General features: G+C 32.4%; 1 protein-coding gene and 1 long non-coding RNA gene across 2 annotated transcripts; one reads left to right on the top strand and one right to left on the bottom strand.

Annotated features, from left to right (window-relative positions):
• Window positions 1-4,329: 4,329 nt before the first annotated feature.
• Window positions 4,330-5,777, bottom strand: LOC117927262 (ribosomal L1 domain-containing protein 1-like). The gene has a single exon (XM_034846713.1). It carries the CDS (start codon window positions 5,711-5,713, stop codon window positions 4,466-4,468), a length of 1,248 nt encoding a protein of 415 aa, XP_034702604.1. The 5' UTR covers window positions 5,714-5,777; the 3' UTR covers window positions 4,330-4,465.
• A 7,767-nt stretch (window positions 5,778-13,544) lies between these two features.
• On the top strand, window positions 13,545-15,151 carry LOC117927126. Its single transcript, XR_004653291.1, has 2 exons — window positions 13,545-13,733; window positions 14,799-15,151. It is a non-coding gene; the product is annotated as an uncharacterized LOC117927126 (long non-coding RNA).
• The last annotated feature ends 3,465 nt before the right edge of the window (window positions 15,152-18,616 follow it).

Below are 18,616 nucleotides of genomic sequence, written 5' to 3'. Positions count from 1 at the left end.
ACACTGCACTGACTTCAAATGGTCTCATCAAGGTCTCCCACCTGAATGCCAACCATTGAGGTTTCCCTGATAGACTAAATCACCCTGCATTAATTTCTGTGATTAATTAATTTTTGCAATAAAATTCTTTGTTCTCTGTGAAATACATCCATGTAACAACAATCAAATAAATTAACTTTCTAAATCTCTTTTTTTTTCCACCCTCTCTCCACTGCCTAAATATATTGTCAACTGTAACAAAATCTCAAGTTCATGGTACCACATGGGAGCGTGTCAAATTGTCAACTTTTATCAGAAGCCCTAGCATAGGCTGACTAAACATACTCTATAACCCTAATAACATGTTTTTTGACTCCTCAAGCACTCAGCCAAAACCCAAATGCATCTTCATGTGCTACTTTTCCTCTACTTAACCAGGAAGTCGTGGTAGAATAGAATGTGTTTGAACACTAACAAAGCATATCTTAAACATCACTACAGATGATGCTTGTGCACAAAGATATATATGCCCTCTGTGCATGCTCAATAGCAGGACTGCCAAAATCCAACCAAGATTTTTTAACCTGTAATACGAAAAACAACATTTAAAACATCTTCATACCAAGATGTGTTCAAGAATGTTGACCAGTTTCCCATTCAGCAAATTTTCAAGTTTATTCTACTGTAGACCTACAGGTTATAGAACTGGGTTCTTTCATCTCAATTTCCATCAAAATGTCTATATATGCATACTTCTACTGTAGATCTACAGATTATACAACTGGGTTCTTTCATCTCAATTTCTCCAGTGACCAACCCCACCACCTGCTTTTTGCTCCCACATATCTGACCCCCATGACTTCTTAGATTTGGCAGTGGCAAAAAAAGCATGGAAAGAGGCTTTTGGTACAGCATCACCACACCACTTATCCAACCAAAATTTAACTTTCCTCCCATTCCCTACAATGAAATGCCCTTTGCTTTTAAAAACCTCCCTTTTTTTCCTAATAGCCTTCCAAAAACTGACCTCATACCCCTCCCCTAGCACCCATAACATCAACCCCCACCACCTTCCCCCCCAAACTTCTCAGCTATCTCCTGCTTCCACATAGACTCACTTTCCAAGGCAAATCTCCAACCCTACTTGACCAACAAAGTTTCATTGAGAGCAGAAAGCTTCCTGATGCCAAAACCCCTCTTTTCTTAGCCATTCATACAATAGAAAAGCTGACTAGATGAGGTTCTCTCTCTAAAGCTCTACCAACCCATAGGAAATCCCTTTGGATCCTCAAGTCATAAGTTCACCCTTATAGACATCACTAGTAATGACATGGGGTAAATAGGCAAGCTAGGCAGCATACTTTCAATAAGAGTGAGTCTCCTCGCTTTCTATAAATATAGTCTCTTCCACAAGGCCGGCCTTTTTCTGGAATCTCTCCTCCACCACGTCCCACAGTGTCACTGATTTAAAAGGGGCTCCCAAAGGAAGGCCAGGTAAGTAGAAGGAAGCCCCCCCACCTTACATCCCAATTCAACAGCAAACTCATTTGAGTTTTCTACCCTTCCAAATGGAATCAATTCACTCTTCTCCATATTGACTTTTAACCCAAAAATTGCCTCAAAGTGTCCAATTCAGATACTTCAGCTGCTCTACCTTGGCCTCACAGAAAAAATAAAAAGGGAACAATTGATAGAATCATCAACATATAAAATATTAGACATCTCAACTCCCCCTTGTACAACCCTGCCCATCGAGAAACCAGAAATGAAACCTCCTTCCCTTGCTTTTATCAAATGGCGACTGAAAGTCTCAATAGCCAAAACAAATAAATACAGAGAGGCGTTTCCCTTGTCTTAGGCCCCTAGAACTCCAAAAGAAATCAATAGGCCAAAAAGGAGGCCAATGACATACACCACCTCATCCATCCATCCCACCCACTTTTGCCCCAAGCCTATTTTCCACAACTTCTCGCAAGAAATTCCAATTCATAAGCCATAAGTTTTTCATTTTAGATAGTTCTCCAAGTGACAACCATATTTTGACATACAAAAACAAAACATAATGACAAAAACAAATTGCAAAATATTAAGATGCACAACAATCTCGTACTTCATATTGCTTGTGCTCAATCAAGCATATGCTTCCCAGAAAAGATGGTTAGAAGGCTATAACTGATTCTGTTAGGTGTGCAGAGCATAAAGTTGTGGCCCTTGCAGTAAACAAGCTAAGTCAAGCTGTATATACAGATTTTGCCTTCACAAAATCCAAATTCATCCAAACAGAGAAAGCTTTGCCCCTATGCCCAGAGATCTACACTATAGTTGCAGAAAGGAAGCAGATCGGTAAAATTCAAAAATAAACAGCACAGATGCATTAAAATGGCACCTAATATGAAAAGGGAAGCACACAGAATCATGGGATTCAGGAGAATATAAGACCAATTACAATGTTTATATTAAAAAGATGATTAAAAATTGTTCTACTTTTATACTTCATTGAAAATACAAAGGACAATTTCTTTCCCCAATATCCATATATATACAAATATATCCTCTGAAGAAACAAACATAAGATAAGAATACAAAAGGAAGAGTGAGCATCCTACTTTTATACTTTATATTGCAGCAATGCTTAAGAATCTAACTGTGGCAGACCTAATATTGTACTATATGATATTGGTTAAACAACTAAAAGGAAAAGGACTAACAGTATGGGAAGGCACCACTTCATTGATGATTGTTTTGAAGGTTTGGCAGGGTTGTGAAAAAATGGCATGACAGCAACAGATAAGGAGATGAAGACTACAAATAAAAAATTAAAAAAAAAAAAAAAAAAAATCATTTTATAGGTTATAAATAACAAAATTCTTACAAATAAAAGGGTTTATTGATCAAGCAATGAGAGAATCCAGCATTTTTCTCATAAGCAAAATGACGTCATGGGGCCCATGGCACTAGTTTTAGGTTTCCATAGGGGAAATTTCCTTTTTCTTTTCTTTTCCTCTTTTTTTTTTTTCTTTTTTCTTTTTTTTTTTTTTTTGTTGAACTAAGAGAAACTAGGTCCTCTTCAACTCTTCTACCTTACCAGGAAACCTTCTTCCCCTTCTTAATGGTAAAAGCTAGTTGCCGACCCTAACCAGTCACCCATAGCAACAAAACGAATCCTTTGTTCTCTTAACCACCAACATATCCCAACCATCAAACTTTTCCCATAGATAGATACACTAGACAAAGATGTTATGAAATGAATAAGTAAAAGCCTGTTTGGTAGCAAAAATGAAAACAATTTTGCAAATTCATATTCCAAATTGTTTTTTTATTGCCACAGTATTTTTCAGAATGCTATAAGAAAGACTTCCCATGTCTTCAGGTAATTTATTTTCAGGACATACATTTGAAGACAGTTCTTTGGAAACATATCATCAATCCCTGTTTTCTGTGTGGTCTTTATTATTTCTATTCATGGAAAGGGAAAAAGGTTCTTCTTTCCACACACAAACAGGCACTATTTTTTGAATAACACCTAGCCTTGTTTATTACTATTTAATTCTATTGTTTAGAAGCAAACGCTTCCAGGATTAGAAATTGTTCAAATTGCTAAGACTGCTCATAAAATTCACAAATCTTTCTAGCAACTCCTGAGTCACAAAATAGAAAACCAACAGAGACCATCCAATCTCTCAAGTATGCCAATTTGCAATTATAAGATAGCATGTGCAACAAACAACAATGTTGTTTATGTTCATGATAGAAGTGATATATCAAAAAGCTAAAATTCATTAATTTTTCTGCAACAAGTTTGGATTGAAGCATGGAATATAAGAAAGATTTAAGTTAAAAGTGGAAGGAATCAGGAAGATAGAATAAATAGATTTTAATACATAATAAGCATTGTTCAGCTCTCATTTCTTCATTACCCAGCCTTCACAAGATTACTTCTTTCATGTTTACACACCTCCACTGTTTGCAAATATGTCTAAGTGTTTCAAAAATAACTACCACAACAACAACTAAGAATCAGCAGAAACCTAATAGAAACTTCTAAGATTAACTGTAACAACCTTATCACCAACAGCAAGAAAGAAAGGAAGCATTGAGGACAAAGAAACAAAACAGTCATTGAGGAAATTCAGACATCATTGTATCTCGAGGTTTTATATTCATACCATTAAAATATAGAAATTGTTCCAAGAAAAGGTTTACAAAACTTTTCCTCTTAAATTCCAAAATTAAAACCGATGAAAATTTAGTTCTTCCATAACTGAAATACAAAATAAGTGACCTTCCAGAATATTCACAAAGCAATAACAAGATCAGAACATAAATGAAAGCAATAAAAAGATTAGAACATAAATGAAAAACTGAATAATAAAACACAAATCTACTATCTCAAGAAAACAACCATACTTGGTTATAACGCAATGCTGAATTTAAAATTCCAGAAGATCAATCTGTTACAAAAAGAAGTTCGACAGCATGATAGTTCTTATTTATTAAGTCTATCCTTCTTCTTATTTCCGCCAGATTTTTCTCCAGATTTCACATTCAACCTATCTTTCTTTTTCTTTTGTTTCTCCTCATCTTCCTTCTTCACCTTTTTTGATTTCTTCAATGGTTTCTCACCATTTAAATCGCTAAGGGCCTGTTCTTTCTTGGTTTTTTCTTTCTTTCTCTTCTTACCGACAATTTCACCACCACCCAACTCATCATCTGCACTCTTGTCACCCTCATCATCATCTTCGTCCCCATCACCGTCCAACTCACCCTCTTCCAACAGTCCACCAACATCACCATCCATGTAGCGAACCTCATGAATCCTCCCTTTCTTTCCCACCTTCTTCTTTTCTCCTTTCTCAACTCTCCCACTCTCCTCTTCCTCCTTCACCTCCTCGCTCTCCTTCGCCAAAACTCCTTCAATTTTCAATCTCATATCTGGCACCGCCTGATAAACAGGCAAAGCCAGAGACTCCAACAACTTCAAATGCAGCGACCGAACCCCAGCCAACTTCTTTGGCACCAACTCAACAACCCCATCAATGGCGGCAACCACATTCTCCACAATTTGCTCCTTCTCCATAGAAAGCTTCCCCACCCTCACTACACTACAAGTCCCGGTCCTCAAATATAACAAAGCCGACCCGCAAGCCCTGTCAATCTGCTCCTTCCAGTTCTTGTGACCCAAATCCACCGCCACCGGAATCTTCCTCTTCTTGAAAAAATGCTTCCCCAACAGCTTGGGGAGCAAAGGCACAATCCGCTTATCCGCCAAAAAGAAATCATAGGAATCACAGAGCTTCCGCTTGGCCTCAAAAGGCCTGAAGTTGGACTTAAGCTTGGAGAGACTCAGAACCTTCGAAACAGGTATGTTTTCAGATTTCACCTTGGTTTTTGCTGCTTGGGAGGTGAGATGGGAGTTTGGTCTGTCGTCGACGATGAGGCACAGCTCGGAATTTGGGGGGGTGTGAAGAGGATGCGGAAGTGGGATTTTGTGGGGGTTTGTACGGCCTTTTGGTGGTATTTTCTTGAGGGTGAGGATGAGGTAGATGAATCGATCTTCGTCTTGATTCAGGAGTTGGGGCTTTTGGCCATTTGATTTCGAAGCTTGCCACTTGAGAAGCGCTGTTGTGGCTTTCTCGATCGTCTCTGCTGCTACTGCTGGGGGAGAAGCCATTGAAGAGAAGAGAGAGGCGGCTTTCTCGATCGTCTCTGCTGCTACTGCTGGCGGAGAAGCCATTGAAGAGAAGAGAGAGGCGCTCTCTAAAACCTGAAAACCTAAAACTTCACCCCGGAAACCTTTACTTAAACCTGGAAAAAGTAAGGTTTTAGTCACGTAGGGTTTTAGTGGCCTCCTCTCCCAGCCGTTGATCTCGTCATGCCGTTGCTTTAAGAAAACTGAAGTAAAAATATCATATTTGTTTTTCCTTTTTTTTCTTTCTTAAATATATTTAGTTAAAAATATATTATTATAAAAATTATTTGAAAATATTTTGAAAAATATTATAAAATAGTGAAAGAAGTTATTGAAAAATATTTATATACTTGATATTTAATTAGTAATAAATTTTAAAAATAAATTTCAATAAATAATATTACACCATAAAAATAGATTCATATATAAGATTTATTTTTATTAATATATTAATGTCATGGTGATGATTATATAAAAAATAAAATTTATTAATATTATAAATTTTGAAATTTCGTTCATAATAATGAAAATTTTAGGAGGGTGATATTTTATTTCACATATTTATTTTAAAATTAATTGATTAAAATGATGAGATAATCTTCATATTTATAAATTTAATCTTTTTTATATTTTTGTTTGAAAATATACTTTACATAAATACTTTTAATTATTTCAAATGATTCATGTATATATTAAAAAATATTAATTTTATAAAAATAAAGGTATTTTAAAAAAAAAAGATAAAGATAAAATTGATAATGGGTTAGATTTTTAAAATTAGATTTTTAATTATCCTTTTAATCAATAATCCTTCAGGTAAACAAAATTTTAATTTTTCTATAAATAAAATATATTTGTTTTTATTTGCTTTACAATTGGAATTAACGTATAAAGACATAGAATCCAAGATACAAAAAGTAACTTCCGCAGCAACAACACAAAGCAAAAGATTAACGATTTAACGATTTTTCCCTTATTCTAAAAAAAGGGTTAGAAATCCATTCATGTGAGGCATCACATTCCAATTAAGTTTTATCACCAGATGCATAACTTCCCGAACATAAAATAATGACAAGATTAGAACATAAATAAAAAGCTGAATAATAAAACCCAAATCTACTAATCGCAATTCTGCTACCTAATATTTATATAAATAAAACCCTGAAACTGTAAAATCAAGTCGGTCTACTAATCACAATTCTGCTACCTAATATTTATACAACGGAGACTAAATAAAACCCTGAAACTCTAAAATCAAGTCGGTAAAGGTTTTGGTAACATAAGATTTTAATTTACACCAATATCTCACACCAAAATATCAATGTTAAATATTGGAAAAAAGATGGGATAGTTAGGGTTAAGTTTTAATGATTCGAAAAAGGTGGAAAGAGTGAATTTATTTATAAGTTATCATCACCAACATTTTGTGCGGCAGGACATCTAAACATGACTTCAAGAATTTTTAGTTTTTCTCATTCTTAACCACAGAAGTTGTGAGGGATCATCACTAAAGTTGTGATTGGAGTCTTTTTTGTGTGAGAAATGCAATCAACTTACAACTTCGAAATTGCAAATGGAGAAATGAATTGACCCGCCTAATCCATCTTCATGACAGTGAGTCCGGACCCAACTTCTATTCGACTTGAAGGGTTGAACCCGCCTAAGAATCTGTATTTTTTATTCATTAATGGTAGTTATAAATATTCTAAACATAACTGTTAGAAAAAAAAATCCATGGAATCATTATTCTAATTTATTTTTCTTATTCATAATGATATTTTATTATAAAAATGATTTTTTTTAATTAGATATTTGATGTTTTATTAAATAAGTTTCTCAAATTTGAAAATTTTAAATATATTTATTTTTATTTTAAATTTTGTGCTATTTAATTTTTTATAAATTTAATCTTATTTAATTATATATATTAAAGAAGTTTTTGCCTAGTTTTTATCACACTAGACCATATGATTTAAAAAATTCTTAGTGTATAAAGTATAGTTTCCTAACCCTGTGGCTCCGCCATTGAAAACAATAATTTATGAAATCACATGTTAAATGATATTCATTCGAAAATGGGAGGTTGAATAGACGTTTTGAAATTAGATTCTTTCAAAAAAAAAACTTCCATTTGCTTATTTCTTTTCAAGAAATAAAGTTGCTCATCTACATACTAGTCCATAAATTGGGGTATGCATTAAGATTAAGGTTGGTCCAAAAAGTAATAATATTTTCTTATATTTGATTGTATTATAAAAAATACAAAAAATATATATAATTAAAATTAGTTAAAAATTTATATATTTTCAAAGTATTTAATCTTTACATTATAAATTTAATATAACTAAAATAAGTTTGAAATTACACATAAAAATGATTTATTGAATTTAAATTTATTTTTTATTTTCTCATTTTTTTATTTTCTTATATTTTTCATTTATATTTTCTTTTCTTTATATTTTCTCTCAAATTTCGAACCAAACATACCTTAAGTAAAAACATTAAAAATTGCATTTGTAGTCTTTTCATATTTTGCCCCTCCACGCTATAGGCTGCAAAGGAAGGAAAATAAATATTGCATTTCCTATTCTATAAATACGCACTTCCATATGTAAAATAAATATTGCATTTCCTATCCTGTAAATACACACTTCCATATGTGAAAAATACATAGTGTATATTAAGACTTGCTAATCAAATGAAAATACCATGACTTCATACATTCCTTGTTTGAATTTTCGAGCCATCATCGGCAAACCAAAAAAGAAGATTTTATCATTCCTTGGTAATGGTATCCCTTCTAAAGCTTAATTTGCAATATCATTTTATCATTTTGCTAACATTTGGTATAATTTTTGTTAATAATATAACATTTGATATCACATTGATAAAATTGGTATAATTGTTAAACCAAGGTTTGGATTAAAAATACGATTTTTTTTAAATATACCTAGGTAAAATTGAATGATCAATTGTATGCTCTAATAGTGTTATTCAATGCATGTTATATATCTTTTTAAATGCATATGTTCTCCTATATATCTTTTCTAGATCATGCTTTAAATTGGGAATGTTCTAAGATTAAGCAATCTTTAATTTGGAAAATATTCTTAAATGAAAAAGGGGGAGATTCATTTTCATGAGAAATTATATTATGTTTATTATTTATTTTTTTAACTTTTGATATTATGTGATTCCCCTTATATACCTTATTATAACTTTCTGTTGATGACAAAAAGGAAGAGAAGTAATGGTAGGTTGTTAACTTGGGAAAAAAATGTCAATATTGCTTTAACAATTCTATTCGTATTGATGTTATGTGCTATAATTGCATGCATCATATTTAATAATGATATCTTGTCAATTGCTAAATTGCTCTTTATGTTATTTATATTTGATTATATCATTTTGAGCATCCTTAATATACTCCTTGAAGTTTCTAAAATTGGAATATTTTCTAAATTCAAAGAAGCATATATTGAGGGGGAGCTTTTTAGCAACCTTGGTTTTGTCATCATAAAAAATGGGGAGATTGTGAAACCAAGGTTTGGTTAAATATCGGTTTTTATGATAACAAAATAAGGTTTAGAACTAATGATTATATTTCAAGTGTGATTAGACAATATGATTTCCAAAATGGCAATCACAAAAACAAATCAAGTCAAAGAGAAACCATGAAGAAGAAAAAGACCTCAAAGAGAAGTGTTTTTCAAAACTCAAGTTTCATAAGATCCATTTGTAAGGTTGTTGGTGCACTAAGATTTTTATACATTACATTATTTACTCATACACCAAAATCATCCAAGAGTTTTTTCATTTTAAATCCTTTAAAATTGGATAATTTCATGTTTTCAACTAAAACTTTGTATCAAATGTTTTCCAAAATTGTTTAAAAGGTTTTAAGTTTTTTTTTTAAAAAAATAGTTGTTGAGCCAAAAACAGCTCAACCGATTGAACCGGAAGAGGAACCGATCGCCTCCCAACTTAACCGGTCGAACTCTAACTCAACCGATCAAGGGGTGCAAAAAATACATTTTCTCTCTTCCAGAACGGTTGTTCAATCGGTCAAGGTTGAACCTCAACATGTTGACTCCCACCTCAATCAGTCGAGGTTCGGTCAAGGGGCGGTCGAGGTCCAACAACCACCTGCCAAGTATTAAATGCTAACGGTCAGTCAATCGGTCGACCCCCAACTCAACCGGTCAAACCTCTAATGGCTAGTTTGACTTTTTTCTCTTATAAAAAGGTTCTAATCTTCATTATTTCATGAGCTTAACATTTCTAAACCTTTCTTGAATATATTTGAGTCTTGAGAGAGTATTTTTTAATGTACCATTGTTCTAAAACTTGCATGTCATTAGTGCACCTTTCAATCCTAATTTTCTTATATCATTTGAGCCTAAAGTTTTGTACTATGATGTTGTGAAATCATTTTTAAATCTTTGAGAAGAAAAGTCTAAGTGTGAGGTCTCACTTAGGGATTCTTAAGTGTGGAGTATCACTTGAGGGGTTGTTTAAGAATGAGATATCTCTTGAGAGGTGTAAAGGGTGTTTGGAACGAAAAGTCCAAGATGGTAGATTGAAATCATAATCCAATTGTATTGCTTGAAGGCTTGGTTTGGAAGCCTTGAATTAGTGGAACCTCAAGCTTGGGATTGAAGCTAAAGGAGAGTGGATGTAGGCTAAGTTGCGTCAAACCACTATAAAATCTAGTGTTTGCATTCTATCTTCCCTACTTTTTTACTTTATATGCAATTGTTTTTATATTGTTTTATTATATATTTACATATAATTGTCTCTTGTATTGATTTTGCAAAAATATATCATCACCTTATTCACCCTCCCCCTTAGGGTGATTACCTTCTATTGGATTAGCCTAATTTTTCTAACAATGAAATAAACTCCAAAGCCCAGCCCAAAAGTCAATCTAATTCAACCTAGCCCATTGTTGAAGTAGAGAGATGATTATTGAGAAACAATGACTTGACTTTTCCATTGATTAATAATGAATATATATACACAAAACATAAAATGCAAAAATAGGAAACAATCTACCCAAAACACAAAAATAAAAAATAATCCTAGAATTAGGGGATTACAACAAAAATAGGAAACAATCCTAGAATTAGGGAATTACAAAAATAGAAAGTTACAACTAATTACAAAAATTTGAAAATAGAAAAAAAAAAAAAATCTATTGTAATGAATTCTCTAATTGATTTGTGATAGTTCACAAAGCAATTAGTTTCAAAAGCTTGTTTATGAGTGTTATGGTTGTTGATGTGACAATTTTTTTTATAGGAAACAACAATGAATTATATTGAACCATGAATTAAAAAAATACAAAAGATGAGGAATCCCTCCACAAATGAAAGCAAAAGCAAAAAGTATTTAGTAATTACAAAAAACAACCTTTCCTTACTAACCGACACCCCTGGAGCTATTCACGGTTGACATAGCATTTCAATTTTTTATCTTAAAAAAAATTAAATTGAAGTGGAGGGAACGGATTGAACCAGGATCTTGTGCATGGAAAGACATGTTATTTATTATTAAGTTTGTTACACTAAGTAAGGTATTTGCACAGTTAGATAATAAAGTTAAATATTATATAAATTTTAAATTATTTAATAAAAATGATGAAAAAAATAATAATTTAATAAAAAATCAAATAAATTATTAAACTTTTAGGTATTTGTGTTTAAAGATATATTGTAATATATGGACCTATATTTTTCACATGCATTCCTACTCATTGATGTGACTCATTCTTTATTTGTGAAAATTAATTTTGAGAAAAGTTTTTGGATTCGTCACTTATTTTTATTTTATTTTGAAAGGGAAAAAAAAAAAAAAACTCTAAATGTGACTCCTAGAAAGAAAAAGCAAGTTTGTGAAAATTCGAATTTGGGTTCGAAATCAGGTTACCTATCGAGAAAGTACAACTATACTCCCCTCTAATCCTTAAAATTAAGTCTTTACTAAACAAGTTAAGGCAGGTATGACAATTGATTGGGAAATCGATGGATACCAAGGATTAAGACATAAAATAAAGCAAATCCTATATGATCATAAATGAACAAGATAAAGATAAGAGTGTACTTTAACAATGAGCGGTAACAAATCAAAATCAATATGTACTATTTTTTTTTATATATATAGTTAGTGCAAATTGCATAAAAACACCAAAAGGGGTGCAGTAAAGTACATATGGTGTATACAACATAATGCCTAATAGCACTAAAACGGATAGGAAAAACAAAAATACTCTCTCCCTCAATCTGACCTCAACTAATCAATAAAATCAACTAAGGACATAGAAGTATGTTCTATAAACAAGTTTGTCAAAGAAAATAAGCTGCACAAAAACAAGAGCTTCAGCCTTTGAATAGAAAGTTTCATATTCTCAAAAGATCTTCTATTTCTCTCATTCCAAATTATCCAGAAAAGGCACAAAGGCTTTGATCTCCACATTTTCTTCTTTTTCTTCCAATAAACGAGCCCTGTCACCTTAAAAAACTAAAGCATGAATCACCCAACACACCCTAAATAAAGATAATAAGAGCTCCCACAACAACCTTATCTTTCCCCAATGCAAGAGAATATGGTCAATGGACTCCTCATGAGCATAACAAAGGGAACATCTATGGGCTAAAGACCACCCTTTTCTTTGCAATTGGTCTAGAGTCAAAACTTTCCCCCATGTTGCCCCCCAAGCAAAAAAAAGTATGGTTTTAAAAACCGGACCGGACCGGCCGGTCGAATCGTCGACCGGTGAACTATCCGGTTCGGTCCGCTCAATAAACCATTTTGCCTCTTGAGGGTTGGATGCACGGAACTTTGATTTTATTTCAAAATTTTATCATATAAAATCTTTAAAAAAATGTAAATATTTAAGTTCCTGTTTATTATTATAATAATTATAAAAAATAATATTTAATTAATAGAATAATTTAAAAACAATGAAATACAAAGACAAAAGGATAAAATTAAATATTATAAATTTTTTCATCTTAAATATATCTTCTTTCTTAAATATTACATATTTCTATTTAATAAAATTTAAAATATTAAAATTTATCATTTAATTTAATATACCAAATATAAAAATCAAACATTATTAAAATTTGTAATTTTATATATTTTTAATTTTTATAATTATTTTTAATTTTATATAATATATAAATTATATATTTTATTATTTATTACATCACCGGTTCGACCGTCGGTCCGACCAGTGAACAGTAAATCAGTAATTTTTCCGGTTCAATCACCAGTCCGATTTTTAAAACATTGAAAAAAACCAACCTTAAAACATCTATGAGCATAACAAATGTACACTTATATAAATTTTATAAATGTACGTTATTAAGTTGTATTATATATTATTTTACAATAATAGTATGATAATATGATTAATTTTAAAATATATTTAATAGTAAAATTATGATCCATTTTAATTTAAATGTATTTAATGATATCAAATAAATAAATAATAATAATAATAATAATATATATATAATTTTTTAATATTTATATATTTTTATATTTAATAAATGTATAAATTATATAAAAAGACCTATTAAGAAAATTATGTTTTTATATTTTTGGTAATAAATTAAATAAAAATAAAAATAAAATAATTAGAATTAATTTATTTAAGAATTGAAAAATGGAAAAAATCTAAAAATCGGTGAATTATCAAGTAATCTAATAAGTTGAAACGTGAAAAAATGACGTGGGATACTGATAAAATATTTGGAAATAGCGGTTGATAATTTGATATGGGATGCAATCGGATATATCGAGGATATTTGGGCCGATATTTTAAACCTTACTTCCAAGTACAAAATAGAAAATGACGTGAATCGGGAAGGGCAAAAGCCCTCCTTAAACCCAAGGAGGCAAAGGACACAGCAGGGCAGAGGGGGGGAAGCAAAACCCACAGTAGTCGTGACGGAAGGCCAACGCTTTGCTGCATTTTTCTAGGGTTTCTCTTTCACATGGCTTCGATGCTCATTCCTACGGAAGAGTTTTTTCTTGCAAAATGGTCACTTCCCTTAAGGTAATACTCACAAACTAACCACTCTTCATTTCGTTTCTTCATTTTCTTTCTTTTCCCTACTTGGAGAGAAGGAAGGAAAATAAAAGAAAATGAAAAGCACCCAACTCAAATGTGCCGGATGTTTTGTAAATTTCTTGGGTTTTACACTTTATTAAGGATTAACTATTCTCTTGTCTCAAGCTTTGAGTTCTTCTTTTAAATTTGTTTTCTTTAATATGTATTCTTGCCTCTGGTGTGTGTTGGGTTTTCTATGTTTCTGGTGAAGTTTCATTCATATGTTATATACATACCTAAGTCAAATAAGAAATTTTTGTGTGGGAAGTGGCATAGTCTACCTATTAATTAATTTAAGAAGCTCCGATGACTGCAGTGGGCTGATTTTTTCTTGACATTGAGGTGAATAATCATGTGTGGAAGTAGAAGATCTAAGAACCTCAAATCTCTTATCTCTTTTAGATATAGTATTGTTGGAATTCAAAAAGAAAAAAAAAGGTCTGAAAATTGGGCCTAGACACATGACATCAGTGTATATAGGACATTTGTATTTCACTCAGGTGCTCTGCTGTGAATATCTGTTTGACTCTTTATATATATGTATGTAAATATGCACGTATCTGTATATCAAGTGGATGAAATTAGACACTAAATTCTTCTTCGAATGATTTTTAATGAATTTTTAGTCTGATGTGATAATAGAAGTGGAATACTAATGTTGGTGCTGTCCAAGAGAGTGCTTTAATGCTGATTTTCCAAAGCTGCTTCACAAAAAAACAGATCTCCATTTTGTGAATGGAGAGTTTGTTCATATCAATAATATATCAACATTTTGTCTTCCTGTTTGAGTCTTCCCTGATGAGAAGTTAGCTTCTGAATGCATGGTTTTTGAATGCTACAATGTAAATAGAATTTACTGTCTACAGGTTTGGCAGAAGTTGGTGCACATTAAACCTTTTGTGGCATGAGTTTTACCTTTTTGAACTTGAACCGGTGCTTAAAAGAACTTTCTTTTATGCTGATATTCTGATACTAAATGGAAAATTCCCTTTATCCTTTTCTTAATGCCAGATTTGAAGATAGAGGTGATGCCTACTCTATCAGCTTTCAACTGTTCAAGCTTTATACATGAGTGAATATTCTATCCCTTACACCGCTACTGGAATATGTGAACTTATAAGTATATAGCGTGTGGAATGGGGGAATGAAGCCATTGGTCCGTGGAGCTCATTTTTTTGGTTGTTTCATGTTCACATCACCTGTAATGGTATTTACAGATCAATTTTTTTTTGTATCCCTGCTGTGCTGACAATCTTACTTCTTATTTTGTTTTATCTTATGAATTTCCGAACTGGATCTACTGCTGTAGTTGGAAACCTAACATATTAGTTCATCAAATGAAATATCACCTATCATTTATATAAGTTGGATAATTGCCAGAATATAAGAGATTTTTATTTGCACTATGCTATTATTCATTTTTACTGCTTACCATGGAGCCATGGATGGCTTACTGCAGGGTTTTAGCATTTTCTATACTTTGTGTCCTTTAAAGTGGATGCTCTTACATTATAACATAAACTAGATCTTGCATGCATGGAGCTTGTCATATCAATCTATGCTTTCTTTAACAGTGTCTTGCCTTCAAGAATTTTTCAGAGAAGAGGTTGTGATAGGTAACCAGGGTTAACATCTGAATTGTTTATGCAGATGAAATGACATTATCCATTGGAGAATATTAGTAAGTTTTACTTAGTTGTGAAGGACCATAATTGAGTTATTATGAATCTGGTCTTGGGCTTAGTGATTTATTATTGACGACAATGTCTGCAATTTTGCATTCCCTTTTCTCATCCCAGTGAAATTGAGAACTGGTTTTCCCCAATTCAAGTAATTGAAGAGGAACACCCTCAACATGTTTCTACAATCATAATTATTGATGATGGGTTCTTGTTCATGGCATGATAGGCAAGTTTCCGTTCTGATTTGGCTTCCATTTTTTCATTATAAGACTCTCCTTCTAAGGAAAATCTCAAAGTGGAGCTTTTTACTTCTAAAAAATGCATACATCCATATGAAGTTAAAACAATATGTGAAAACCAACTATAAAAACTTGAAGATCAAAATGTCCCTAATGAACTTGTAAGGAGAGAATGCTAGAGAGTGGAAGTATGATTGGTTGAGGAAACTCAATCACCGTAACACACCATGAGATCATTTCCATATGTCATTTAGAGTCTGTTTAAGGAGGAAATTTCAAGAGAAATAAGTAGCAAAGAGAAAGATTTAAGAGGGTTCTCTAGAGAAATAGAACCTTCATTGGCGCATTTCTTGCACAAACAAATCATTTGTTTTGGGAATCTTGCCATAGAAAAAATTGAGAGAATTTTTAAGGAGAGAAATAAAACTTATGAGGAGAAGTTTTAGGAGAGAAGAATCTGACAAAAAGGGAGAGAATAAAGGGGTGTGGGTAGGGAGGGAATATGATCATGAAAACAGTATGGAAGTCAGCAAGAAGAGGAACACTTTGAATACAGAACGCATAATAAAGAAATTAAAAACAAATGGTCACTTTTTATTTTTTAAAATTTTCTCTCGTAATATTCCTTTATGCTCCCTAATGTTTTTTACTTAATCTGCCAGATCTTTTTTGATTTATTTCCAGACTCTTGATTTAATGGCCTTCCAATTCCATCATACTGATAGAGCCTTAGTCTTGGTTTGTTGCAAGGCATTTCAAATAGGAAATGGTATTAGAAGTTGGGAATAGAAGCAATAATCATAGTACATGAAATATATGTGAAATTTAATCTATGCTTAAAAAATTGGAGTTGAATAGGAATTATAGAAAAAAGATGCAATGAAACTCACGTAAAATAATTGGAAGCATTAAGAAAATATAAAAAATAATTAAGAAATTATAGAGGACCCTGCTGGAAATTTTTATAAAATCCTTCCACGGTTCAGAAAATGTTAAGAAAAAGAAGAAGAAGAAAAAAAAAAAACAAACAGATTGATATGGTAACATTATTGCATGAGTTCTGGAAACAAAGATTGTAAGGTTATATCAATAATTTTTAAGGTAGTTCTTGAGTGCTTCCCAAGTTTTTCTCCGGTGTTTTCCAGGCTGGTTTGAAAATGTTTTCCATGAAGCATTCTTAGAAGTTGTCTCTATTTCAACAATGCAACCAAGGAAACACATTACCTATTGGAACTAACTCTTTTGCCCCTCATGTGCTATAAAATATGTTATATTGACAATTCGAAGTATGTGAAGTATTTATGTTAGATATGATTGTGTTTATGATGTGTATCAAACACCCTAGATTTCTTGGCCCTACACAGTCATCACCAAGCGTAGTGAATACTGCAGGGCCTGACCTAAAGGTGATAAATTTGGTAAAGGTTCTAGAAGGGAATTGACGTGACAAGCAATCATTGCTATCATTGTGGCACAAGGCGCTTTCTGACCTAATTCTAGCATTTAGGGTTCCAAAATCACAGTTTTACCTTGTTTGGTGATTTTTGCTTCGATCATGTCTTCACTTAGAGATTTCAGAATTAGAATTCATTATGTCTGCCATGATCCAATGGGTCAATTATTTTTGTGTTCTAGTTATAGGTTTTTTTCCCCATTTGTAGGAAAATTTCACTCTCTTTTTTTTGCTCTTTCGAATTCTTTTACCCTATTTTGGAGAGATTTTTGGTATTAAGAAAGAAAACTTTTGGCAATTTTCTCGTTCTTTTCTTTGTTTTTGCTATTTTTATGCAAAATCAACAAGCTCATATCCCTATTCTTGGTGTTCATGCTCAAATCAAGAGGTTCAGGCAAACTTCTCTTCTATCCCGTAGCATTGATTTACGTATGGGATATGGATCAGATATTGCGTATTGGCTAGATGTGTACCTTATGTTCTTAAATTCACATTGGACATCCTATCTTAGTTATAACATTCTCATTGGTGACCCTGTCTTATAACATTCATATTGGATGTGCTATCCTAGTTATATACTTAAATTGGCCTAGAATATAAAATGAGAAAAAATGAAAAAATGACTGTTAATGGGTCATACCACCATAGGTCCATCTTCTCATTATTTGCTATATGATTAAGCTGAAAAATGACTATTTATTCTTGAACCATTGCCTATTAATTTGATCAGCTTAGGAGGGGGTTGTTTCTGTATTTAAGAGTTTGGTGCTCTTCTTTTTCTGCTGAAGTGTCTGTCTTCATGTGGATGGGAGTGTGGGATAAATGCCTCACAGTGAATATTTGAAGAGTAGGGAGTGGTCAATAGGAATAGGTGTGTGGAGTGCAAGAAGGAATTGAAACCGGTTGATCACCTTCTGCTTTATTGTGCATGTCTAAAATAGGAAGCTCTTGAGTTGGTTATTCTCAGTGTTAGATCTTCCTAATGGTTGGTACTTTGGAGTAGCGGATGCAGCTAGAAAGCTACTTGGAAAGTAGCACCTATAGGGTGGGATCCTTTGGTGCATTTGGAAGGAGTATAAATGAATAACTTTGAAAATGAGGAGTTTTCTGGTTGTTGAACTTAAAGAAAGACTTATTTATCCATCTTCTTTTGGTGCTGCTATTCATGCCTTTTCTTAGATCTTCTTTTTTGCAAGCTTTGGGTTGTTTTTCTTTGTTTGAAACCTCATGAGGGCCCTTCTATGCTTCATTTTTGTGCTAGGCTTGGGCTTTCTGCTTTTTCTTTAATAATATGACCATTTGTCAAAAAATAATTCTACCATTCAAAAAGCAAAAAGGTTCATGTACTTTAACTTAAATCAGTGCCCTACTGCTTTTATTAAAATATTTGAAAAATTTTAGCTGCTAAATCTTTCTGCATTGCTTCTCTGTTGCTAAAGCTTCTCCTTTTATTCT

This window comes from Vitis riparia, chromosome 12 (assembly GCF_004353265.1).
Source record: "Vitis riparia cultivar Riparia Gloire de Montpellier isolate 1030 chromosome 12, EGFV_Vit.rip_1.0, whole genome shotgun sequence".
Lineage (NCBI taxonomy): Eukaryota > Viridiplantae > Streptophyta > Magnoliopsida > Vitales > Vitaceae > Vitis > Vitis riparia.
Note: the sequence above shows the minus strand (reverse complement) of the source record. Positions and strands in the feature narration are given on the sequence as shown.